Source organism: Lissotriton vulgaris, chromosome 2_1 (assembly GCF_964263255.1).
Source record: "Lissotriton vulgaris chromosome 2_1, aLisVul1.2, whole genome shotgun sequence".
NCBI lineage: Eukaryota > Metazoa > Chordata > Amphibia > Caudata > Salamandridae > Lissotriton > Lissotriton vulgaris.
This window is the reverse complement of record NC_141687.1, coordinates 1,823,104,424-1,823,116,439: the sequence shown is the minus strand read 5'-3', so window position 1 is coordinate 1,823,116,439 and position 12,016 is coordinate 1,823,104,424. Positions and strand designations below refer to the sequence as shown.

The 12,016-nt window shown below is 47.3% G+C and overlaps 1 protein-coding gene across 2 annotated transcripts in view; it reads left to right on the top strand.

Moving 5' to 3' along the window:
- The window catches only part of SPG11 (SPG11 vesicle trafficking associated, spatacsin), a 639,585-nt gene that overhangs the window by 445,314 nt on the left and 182,255 nt on the right, over positions 1-12,016 (top strand). For both annotated transcript variants that reach the window (XM_086957913.1, XM_086957912.1), the window contains exon 32: positions 6,989-7,134. In XM_086957913.1, the coding sequence (XP_086814039.1) occupies positions 6,989-7,134 (146 nt within the window). The remainder of the gene's footprint in view (positions 1-6,988; positions 7,135-12,016) is intronic.

Sequence of the window (12,016 nt, the reverse complement as noted above, 5' to 3'; positions counted from 1 at the left end):
TGCGTTGTTGTAGGCCAGTTCAGCCATCCACAGTAAATCAACCCATGATTCATGAGCCTCTTTCGAATTGCATCTCAGATACTTCTTCAAAGTCTGATTTAGCCTCTCTGTTTGGCCATCTGTCTGTGGATAGAAACTGGTGGAGAGGGATGAATCGATGTTCAACGCACGACACCCCATACACCAAAAACGGGCGATAAACTGGGGCCCTCGATCGGAGACTACTACCCTTGGAACCCCATCAAGTGAAGTAGTGTGGCTCACTGGTTAGAGGCGGCAGACCCGAGAGCAGAGGACGGCCCGGGACCAGGGTTCGATTCCCGGCGCGGCAGGTTTCTGGACCAGGGTCAGCGGACTCGATAATTCTCTCGCCTCGGTGCCCACTCTGATCAGCAATCACACTCGGCAACTCTGGGCATTAGCTTGCCTCATCTTCACTAACGGCCCCACCAGACCGCCGGGGATGCCTGGTCTCACCCTGGAGATACCCATTAAGGGACCATCTCTCAGGGAAGCCAGGAAGGGTTTCGCAGCGGTCGAAGCGCCTTGGGACCCTACGGGTAAGTAGTGCGCTATATAAATGCCAATACATACATTTACACATGCAACTGTATGATGTTGCTGGCTAACACTTGCGCTGTCTGTCCTGCTGTCGGAAGGTTCTTACACGGTATAAAGTGCCCCATCTTTGTGAGACTGTCTACAACCACTAGTATGGCAGAGTATCCCTGATCAGGTGGTAAACCCGACACAAAATCCAAACTAACGTTCTGCCAAGGACGACTAGGGGTAGGCATTGGCATGAGTTTCGCTGCCTTCCTGGTGTTTATTCCTTTTGCCCTTGCACATACATCACATCGTGACACCCACAAGGTTACATCCCTAGTCAAAGTTTCCCACCATGAAGGAAATGAAAATGCATCTTATAAAGCGCGAAATAGTTGCCCGGAGGCGTCCAAGCGCTGAGATTGCAAGATGTTCCAAGCAATGAGACCAATTGACACAGAGAGAAAAAAGAATGTATTTATTAAACAGAAAAGTTTTCAAGTGTTTCCTGAAGGAAGTCAAATCTGGATTAGACCTTAGTTGAAGGGGTAAGCTGTTCCACAGCTTAGCAGCATTCAATGAAAAGGAACGGCCTCCTGATCTAACCCGGTTAACTTTGGGCACCGTAGCCAGGAAGGCACTAGCTGAGCGCAGCTGTCTGCTAGGGAGGTATGGGGTGATTAAGGGACGATTAATCAGCGGGCCAGTTAACCAGAATGACTGGTGGGCAATACAAAGGGATTTAAAAGCAATCCTGTCTCTCACGGGAAGCCAATGCAATCTTGTTAATCCAAGTTTAGCGGAGGACCTACGAGGGATTTGAAGTAGAGTCCGGGCTGCACAATTTTGGATCACTTGTAGCTTCTGCAATGTAAAGTCAGGGGCTCCCAAATAGAGAGCATGTCCGAAATCCAACCTAGAGTGGATCAGTCCCTGTACAACAGTTTGCTTCGCTTGGAAAGGTAACAGGGGGAGAATCTTCCTCAGCATTCTAATAATACCGAAACAGGTAGCAGACAACTTAACAGCCTGATGGTCTAGCGTTAGAGCCCTGTCCAACCAGATGCGCAAGCTCTTAATGGTATCTTTTGGTACTGGTGGGGGCCCAAACAGTCTGGCCAGATGGAGTTCACCAAAAATGTCTTTGTACCGTAGGGATAGTTTTACGTATGCCAGGATGTCCTGCCAAGGGCACTTCGTGACACCAGCGAAAGGCCTTTTTCTGTAACTGAATGGTGGGCAAAAACAAAGGATTATGCTGGAAAGGTAACCCCTGTCTCACTGTTCTTTCAGGTTTACCAGCCGCCCACGCATTCCAACCCCCGGGGTATTGATGTTTCTTCACATCCTCTAGGAAGTTTTCGGCTCTCACCACACACACCACCTTTGTTGCTGGAATTATGGCCTGAGTGTCCTCACTTTTGGGCAGGGCCGGCATTATTTGTCTGGACAACGCATCTGTCTTGCGAATCTCGCTACCAGGCCTAAACGTGACCACAAACTCATATTCAGCAAAAAACAACATCCAGCGCATTTGTCTTTGCGTTAGATGTCTTGCAGATTACATGTATTGTAGGTTCCGATGGTCGGCGTACACTGTGATGGTATGACGGGCCCCCCACAAATACTGTCTCCACTCCTGAAAAGCTCTCTTGATGGACAGGAGTTCTTTCTCAGCTATTGTGTAGTTGAGCTCAGCAGGACTCAATTTTCTAGCTCAGCAGGACTCAATTTTCTAGATAGGTATGCTACTGGATGGAGCTGCCCTGAACTTTGGTCCCTTTGAGATAGCACCACCCCAATGGCCTCATCAGAAGCATCAGCTTCAACCACAAAAGGAAGTTCCAGATTTGGATGGGACAGCACAGGAGCAGTGATGAACGAGGTCTTCAAGCTCTCAAATGCCTCCCCAGCCTCACTGGTCCATACAAAAGGCAACCCCTTCCTCAATAGCTTGGTGATGGGAACAGCCACTTGTGAGAAGTGTAGAATGAAACAGCGATAGTAATTAGCGAAGCCCAGAAAACTCTGGACCTCTCTCACATTTTTCGGGGTAGGCCAATCCTGAACAGCTTGCACCTTGCGTTCTGACATCTGCAAACCTTTAGGGATAAGCATAACCCCCAGGAACTCTACATTGGTCACCCCGAATTCACATTTGCTCAACTTAACATACAATTGATGCTCTCTCAATTTGTCCAACACCTTACACACCTGTTCTGTGTGTCTAGATACCTCCATAGAATAAACCAGGATGTCGTCAATATAGACTACTACAAAAAGATCTATGTACTCCTTCAGGACATCGTTAATGAAGAATTGGAAGGCTGCCGGGGCATTGCATAATCCAAATGGCATGACCATATATTCATACAGGCCATACCGCGTCTTGAAAGCTGTATTCCAGTCATTCCCCTCACGGACCCTGACCAGGTGATAAGCACCCCGCAAGTCTAAACGGGTATAGATCTTTGCCTCTCTCACTTGATCAAGCAGAACTGTTATGAGGAGGAGAGGGTATCTGTTACGGATGGTGTTTATATTCAAGACGCGGTAGTCTACACATGCCCTCAAATCCCCATTGGCCTTCGCTATAAAAAACAAAGGAGAGACTGCAGGAGAGCAGGATGGTCTGATGAACCCTATGCTCACATAATTGTCTAAGTACTCCTTCAAATGAGTCGTTTCAGGAACAGACAGCGCATAAACTCTACATGTGGGAATATTGGCACCATCCACCAAGTCTATGCGACAATCGCATTCCCTATGAGGAGGCAACGTTTTTGCTTTGCTTTCACTGAACACATCATGGTAAGACGCATAATACCCCAGGAGTACGACCTCCTTCTCAGCGGCCGTAGCCACCAGAAGAGGACTAGCCAACACATGGAACAAAATGTTCCTGACAATACTCTGGCAAGAAACGCACTGTCTTAGCTTTCCAATCAATGGAGGGGTTGTGGTAACTCAACTATGTCATCCCCAGTATAAGCTCATATTGAGGTGCATCTATTATGTTTAATTCCAGCACCTCAGTGTGTCTCTCATCTTGTACCTCAATAGACACAACCACTTCACCCGTCTTTTCTGTTATAAGCCCCGACTTGATAGGCTGACCGTCTACAGCTAGCACCTCCTCCGGGTTGTCCCTGGACACCCTGGGTAAAGCCAAACGGGATACCAATCCGTCATCGATAAAGTTACCAGTAGCCCCGGTATCAAGCATTACCAGCACTTGATGGGACTTCTGCTCACATTCCAAAGTCATTGTGAGCACTAAATGTGACTCCGTCTCCCCTAGCCCTCTTGTGGACAAAGAAGTGAGCTTCCAGTCCGGAGGACCTTCTTCTCCCTGCTTTGTATTGGTGGTATTCTCCAACTCTTTTAATGTCGAGGAAATCGCCACTCTCTTATTTCTGTTCCAATTGTTAGGCGCCTTGGGTTTAGAAGGGCATTCTCTTACATAGTGACCCTTCTTGCCACAGTACATGCATAAACCCTGTACCCTTCTGCTTTCTCTCTCTTCTCTAGACAATGGTGCTCTAAGGGCGCCTATTTCCATGGGTTCTGGTCCAGTTTCTGCTGTACCCATTACCTTGTGTGGAAAACTGTCATATCGGTATGAGCTCCTCTCCCATTTCCTCCTGTCCCCTCCTCTCTCAGCCATCCGGCTATCAAGTCTTAATGCTAAATTAATCATGTCCACACACGTGGAGGGTTGAGGATCAATATGGGCCACCACATCCTTCAGTTCCTCCCTTAAACCCTGATAGAAGAGACATGCTTATCTTCTGGCCACTCGGTCTCCACTACCAGACGATTTAAAGCAGTTAGATATGTAATCAACTCGCCCTTTCCTTGCTTTAATTCCAGTAATTCTTTATCAGCGCTAAAAGTAGTGGCTCTGCGGTCAAAGACTTTCTCGAACTCGGCTCTGAAAGCCGACCAGTCCTATAATATAGCGTCATTATTCTTTACCGAGGGTACTGCCCAATTTGCCACATTCCCCACCAAATAGGATATGGCGAATGGAACATGAGAATGGTTAGTCGGGAACGAGACAGGTTTGCATGAGAAGTGTAGTAACACCTGTGTAAGAAACACCAGTATCCTACGTGGGTCACCTGCATAACGTTCAGGGTTGGCCAAGGGAATGGAGGGTGGGACCGTGACTTGAATTTGTGAAGTGCCTGCTGAAGCATTGAAGGGATTTTTTGAGAGCTGTTCTACCCTATCCTTCAAAGCAGCCGTCTCTGCTTTGGAGGATGCCAATTCCTGCTGCACCAAGACTAGTGCATTTAACACGTCCTCCCTGGACGCCATATTTGCTACAACCGGACCAGGCAGAATGGAATTCTTGGGTGCGTGATTCTGTGAGATCGCACTCCGCAGGGTCCAATTGTAGCAATATAGGCTCCACCTCCTGACCTCAGCAACACCCTGATATAGAAGTACACAGGCTGTTCGAGTGATCGGGCGAGGGAAATAAAGAGAAAGGGAGGGACGGAAGGGAACAGCTGGGAAGGGATAGCTGAAAGAGAAAGCACACCAACGTTATAATGCACGTAGGAAATACTACTCTCATTTCATTCTCGCTAATGCCCCTCTAATCACCTGGCTCAGATTCTCCAAAGTGCCCTCCTGCTTCTGTAAAGATATAGTGAACTTAACACGTTCCTGATCCCTAAAGATAGAAGAAACAGGTTACTTCTCAGACCCCCAAACATTGGTGAAGTACTTCATGGGTAATATATCATTATGAAAACGCACCCCCTAGTATTGAAGTTCATACTGTAATGAATGCTCCCTTGAAACGGTTCCCAGCATAAAGAGAAAACCTTCTCCTTTATTCCCAAAACACCGCAAATCCAAAGTCATCAAAAAAAGGTTCCTTCACCCAACAGAAGATAAATAAAGAAGCAGAAGGGTAAACGGTAAGATTAGCCTCCTACTACTATCTTCCGTTGATAACACAGTACTTAGATCCGTCTTTATCCAAAAACAAATGTACACAACCTCAGGCTCCAAATACGGCAAAGTGTAGAAAACAATCCACTACTTTCCGATTTGGCACTTGAACATGAATCCTCCTACTTCCCTAAGGATTGTGATGGTCTTCGTAACGGTAGCGCGTAGCGCTGCCACAGCGCTCCGTTCACGGAACGAACAGAAATGAAGGCTAGCAGTAAGCAGGATAATTACCCACAAAGTTTTTGTAGTCCAAACAAGGCTGAAAGCATTTTACTCGCGCTAGGACGTCGGGAATAAATCCTCCGCTGGCTCCGCCATGCAGCATGAAACCCGCTACACTCACCGGCCACACAGCGAGTCAGGAGAGACGACCCGGAAGTAAAAGAACCAGAGGAAAAGCACTCGGCAAGCACAGCGCTCAGGAACCAGAGCTGAGACAGTTCTTAACCAGAGAATTTGCGAACAACAGCAAAACAGCAAGTAAACCTCCACCAAGCAGGAAACACAGGGAACGAACGAAGGTGGAGAATGACTAAATGACACAAGAACCAAAATCACGCACAAAGTCTCTCGGTCCCGCCCTTCATTATATACCAGGAACCCACACCGGGCTTGTGGGACTTGTAGTTCAACATATTAGGTAGGCGCGGCTATGAAATCCTGACACTTAGGTCTGTCAAAATGAGATCTCATCTCCCCTGATTTAAGAAATTTATACTGTCTCCCGTTACACACAAAATACTTTTGAAATCTTTTGCTCATGTTTACAAAGCTATGTGGACCTATCTGTCTATACCCCTTTTGCGCCTCTTGCAATGATACCAGCCAGTCCGCTTCCTTAGGTCTGCAGATCAATGTCTATCATTCATACTCAAATTTAAGAAGCCCAAGATAGGAGATAGAGCTTTCTAAATTGCCACATTGCCACAGCCACTTGATGTAGCCAACTCCCAGGAGTCATCAGACGAGAACGCACATAGCTGTGATTCAATATGGCCTTGAAAACATAGCTCTTCTCTAATCTATGAATCATCTGACAGTGCTCTCCCACTGATAGTTCTCTATTTGGCGTCAAGGTGCCTTTGGTTGTACAAGCGCTCTATAAAACTCAATACAAACACAAAAATACAAATACCTTTCATGTCTTAGAAGAGTGGACTCCTTTCACCACCGCCTGGGAATTTAAATGTGGACAGCGACAGTAAAAAAAAAACAAAAAAAACCTGAATATGCCAAATGTTGTGTGCCGTGGCACCAGGCTGCCACAATCATCATGGTTGTTATCAATAGTGCTGTGCTGAGTGGTCACAGAATTGAGCTTTACGTATTGAGTGGACTCGATCATTGAGCAGGGTCCTGTTAGAGATAGATACATCGTCCTTAAACATCCGCAACATTCATTAAAGTCAGGTAAAATGTGACAAAGCAGAATGTTCCCTGCGCTCTAACACTGTTTTTCCCTTTTATCCAGAATCCAGTTTGGAAAACCCATCTTCCTTTGTCATGGTTCAGCATACAGATGCTCAACTTGTCCGAGACCTAGAGGTGCTCACAGAAAAATGCATCCATGGCAAAAATTACTGCAGGCAGGTGCTGTGCCTTTATCAACTTTCAAAGGTATGTATCTGGTGGCCTCTTCTCTTCACAAATCTCAATGGCTGTTCTCCTGCCAAACTAGTACTAAAAGTCCCTTAACTGTATGATGTGTAGAATATTTAGTGTTAAATACTTTGCACATGATAAAGGCGAGATTTGGTGTTGGTCCAAAATGTATCCTTCTTGATGTGAAACGTAGAAATCAAGCACCTGTGCCAGTGCCCTCACAGCACTGTAGATTTGTCACACATGTGCCATGCTTAAGCTGCCTGCAATGCAAACTTTTTCGTTTCGTGAAGACAGATTCCCAAAGGGGGAGTTTTATGTTTTTTTGTAAACAAAAAGCAAGTGGCCTCGACCTGCAGGAAGTTTAAACTAATGGGGAGGTGGTCATTCTCCATTTTCCCTACATCTATCACATGACAGACATGGGGCGGTAAAATCAGTGGTGTTCTCTCCTTCTTTACTAGGGCGTGTGACGGACACTGTGGCCTCTCGGTACTTTGAAGACAGGCCGTCAGGCCAGAGGGTTACACTGGCTGAACCAGCGGAGTCTCTGTCACGGTCAACACAGCCTTGCCCTGACTCTAAATAGAGCTAGAAAATCAAGACTTTTGCAAGGTGGGAGAACAGCAGATTTAAGGCATTGCTGCTGCTCTAACAAACTTTAAATGAGGCCCTTAGTTCTACATAGCCACAAGTTGGGCCTGTCAGTATTCATTGTATGTAGACAATTTAGATAAATCGTTGAGATCTCTGTTGATGGACTATTTTTCATTAAAAAAAACAATAGATATATGGACTTTGCTGATCTGTCCATCACCAATATGGGAAATGTCTTCACTCTCTTGCCTCTGGAGTCAATCAAGGTGCTTATTAAAGGAAGTGCTACTTGAAGCAAACCGGTTTTGTACCTTCAATGCTTTTCCACAACCCCAGAATCACAAAGCTTTTGGCATTTGCATTGAACCCCATGAAGTACCTCATGAGGAGGGCCAAGCTAGTACTGTACCATGTGTCGGCTGTGTGATGAGAGTTTATGTTTAAGATACTTGAAATACCAGTTGCTTAAATATTTTTTAATGAAACTTACATTTGGAATAAACAGTTGATTTTTATGGGACCCTCTGACACATGAAGCTCCTTCGCAGTAAAAACACATCAGCAGGACCATTTCAAGTCAAAAGACTTGTTGGCTTTTGGACTTCTACAGTTTAAACTATTCTTCTCTTAATCTATTTGAATGTTAAGTTGCTATATTAATTTAATTTATAACACGCTCGAATCTCCCCAAGTGGTATGTCGGCGCAACCAAGAGACAAGGCAACAAGAGCAGCTAGTTAGATCAGAACAAGATTGTCTTAAGTACTTTCCTAAAAAGAGAATGATCCAAACCTGATCTGAATATGGTGTGGCAATTTGTAATAAGAAGCCAGATCAGAAAAGGACCTGCCACCAGAACAGGCCATTTGACACGAGGAACTATTAACAATTCTTTACCTCGGGAGTCTCTGTGGGCTCTAGTGTCTAAGTTTGGTAGCTAAGTAACCAGGGCCGTTACCAGTTAGGGCTTTATGTGTAAGACAACACATTTTAAAAATTATTCTTTTCCAAACTGGAAGCCAATGCAAGATCTACAGAAGGGGATCAGAGGCAGCCCCAGAAGGCAAATTGCAAATGAGGCAAGCTGCCGTGTTCTATGCCACCAGCAAATTTTGACAGAGAATGTGGCCTAACGGCTAGGGCGGACGACCTTGGAGCTGGGGAACTTGGTTCGAGTCTCGGCAGGGACGTTCAACATTCTGTGATTCTGGGCAAATCACCTAATCTCCCAATGCCTAACAAAAAATGAAAGTGTCCATCTGTAACGTAACTGGTGCTCCAGTAAAGCTCTCTGATACCTTCGGGTCTAGTTCGCGCTATCTAAAACTCCACAATAAATAAATAAATTTGATAGCAACGACTCGTTTTCCGCAGCCAACAAAACATTGCAATAATCCAAGCAGCTAATCACAAGGGCCGAACCACCGTTTTCTTGCTGAAAATGAAAGGAAGGACAAGATTCTTTTCAAGATTAAGTGATTTGCCAAGAATCACAGGATGTGGAGTCGACCCTGAGGCTCAAATCTTGGTTTCCCAGCTACAAAGTCCGCAGTCTAGCCGTGAGACCACATCCTCTCCCCTAATGGCTGCCCTCATCAGTATCGCGGGCCTCCATCCATCTTCCCAGGGTTCATCGGGGCCCCAACGAGGCCCAGGGGTGAAGGCCTCCCTCACGCGCCTCAATTGCAGCCCAGACGCTGGGAAGCCGAGGGTAGATACAGCAGATGGCTGAGTGAGGCTCAATTCGGACCCACTGGGCGGCTCCCAAGGGCAGTGCTTCCACCGGCCACCCAGCTCGGTGTTTATCAAGGGCTGGGCAAGTCTGTCACCTCAGTGACGGTCTCCACTCCGGGACAGCCGACATGACCCTACGCTGACTGGCTGGTAGACATGTGGCCTAAAGTCTCCACCTGCACCACCGTCCAAAAAACGAGTCCGCGACCACAAGGGGGGTCAAGGTAGGTTCTGGGGACCATCTGTGCCCACTAGAGGCCCTAATGCTGAGCCAGCAACTTGGATTGTAGGCGAGGTGGCGGGCCGATGGTTGGAGCATTAAGGAGTTGTGCCCACCATCTTGGCTGGCCTGGCCACGCCTCCCTCTGCCTCTTCTCTTAGCCCAGTCACTCCACAGCAGGCTATCAAAAGGGTGCAAGTGTGTCTGAATGCATTCACATCCTCATCCACTGCCTTCCGGCTATATTTGTACTATACAAATACCATTTACACACATCTTCTAGCCCCGAGGCCTCACTATGTGCTTCAATATGTGTGTTGGCTGCAAGCCAATAAGGAGACAGGGGTGGTATGTTTGGTCAGGCTACTTGGCAGGCAGGCTATTTCCTCATGAAGGTGCACAGGCTTGTGTGCATAGAAATACAAAGAAAGGCAACAGAGTTAACTGGGAAGGCTGTATCTACTTTAGCATGAGCAGGAATGGTTGCTTCTTTCCTACATGATGTTTTGTAGGTCTGATAGACTATTTGTACTGGTGACAGTGATATATATATTTTAAAGTAATAGCTTGATTGTGTCTTGGAGCTAGAAAGTGATTGTTAATTACTGCCCAACTTTATGGGCTGATATTGTGGCCCTTAGAGGAATGAAGGTTTAAGTTGACCCTGCAAGAATCAGGATTCGTGCCCTCAAGTTGCATACAGATCTTTGGAGTGTGGGGGCTGGCTTACTGAGCTATGTTGCCATGTTTAGATCTTGTGGCCCTGTATGTTGCACCTTGATCTGTCCAACAGATGCATGGACCACTGAACTGTCTTACTGGGAGATGGATCTTTAATTTACAGATTGCAGATAGTTTACTTCAGGTGGCACATTAACAATGGGACCAATTTTCCAGTATTTGTTGCCGAAGTATTCCAGATGCACATAGGTCTCTGGGTTAGCTTGCCAAACTACTTGCTTGTATAAATGCCTTTTTAGGTCTCGCTGGTTTCGCAGCGCGAAGCGCTGTCGCCAGCGCGACTTATTGTCACTGTGTAGGTAGCGAAATGGGACAGGACAGGTGCACGAGCTTAATAAACCCATTGCAGACAATGGCTGTGATTGCGTGCTTTAGGAGACACGCGCTGTGAACGTGTCTCTTCTCGCGCTCTCCCACACTTTCACTTTCCCATCGCGTGTCTCCTACAGCGAGCGGTCACAGCCATTGTCTGCAATGAGTTTAGTAAGCTCGTCAGCAATGCGTCCCCGGACTCAGATAACACCCCCTAACCCTGTCCCCACTACTCGGCGGCAGAACTTGCTATGGCGCTGGTGCGGCACAAGCACATACAGACAACCTGGGCTCGCACCGAAGAGCTATGCTTCTACGCCAAGCGTGTGAGCACGGGACTGGGGCCGACAGATGGAAGCTGCAGGCAAGTCTTTATGTGCACGCTCACGGCTTGCTTTATTCAGCCGGGGCCCGCTGCGTGTGATCCGGTAGGTGCTGGGTGGGTCCATGGGTTGATTCCGCTGGTTGCTCACCACTTCACCACTTCGCCCTCTGCTGCTGCCGCGTCCTGTGCTCTAATCCGGCTCCCCGAATGCAGCCCAGGAGTCACGTACCGGGTGGCAAGCTCCTGCCCCCACCGCAGCTTGTTTTTCAACAGGTACCGAAGATCGTCAAATAGTCTATTGTTTCTGATGTTCCACGGCTTTCAGTCCCGAGAGGTAAGTGTGGGCATTAAAAGCAGTATTTTTAAAACATTAGAAACTGCTTGGTTTTTTTATTATTGTATTTCGCGGCCCGGCACAGCGGCCAATGCTTGTTTTGTAAATGTATGCACTGGGGCGCCGCTTTCCATACCACAGCGCCTACACACGCATCCATGCTTGGGGCCGCACAGAGGAATTCCCTCCCACCTCTCCCCCACTGCTTCCTGCATAATTTCCCACAAGCCGTCCTTAGCAGATTCCTAGCCCGCCACTAACCGATGTTCCGAAGCGGAAGCACTGCAGAACTCTGGGTGCTATGCACCCGCTGGCACTTGCAGACCCTGAGCTAGACAATGTACATGCCCATAATTCATGCATCGCCTGCATACCCCGTAGATATGGCTCAACCAGAAGTGGGTTTGTAGGTGCTTACTTGGCAACCCATGTAAAACATGCGTGCCTTTTGTGCTATTACTGGTGAGGAGTGAACTGAAGGTGGCTTAACAGGTCGGGTCGGTGCTCTCACCTGTGCCAGCCTTTCATATAGCCAGTGTGTGGCCTTATACAGCGCCTGTGCTCCCGGAGACTGGCAGCGCTGCCACGGCTCAGTATCCTGCTCCCCAAGCTCCAAGCACACACTCATCCATGC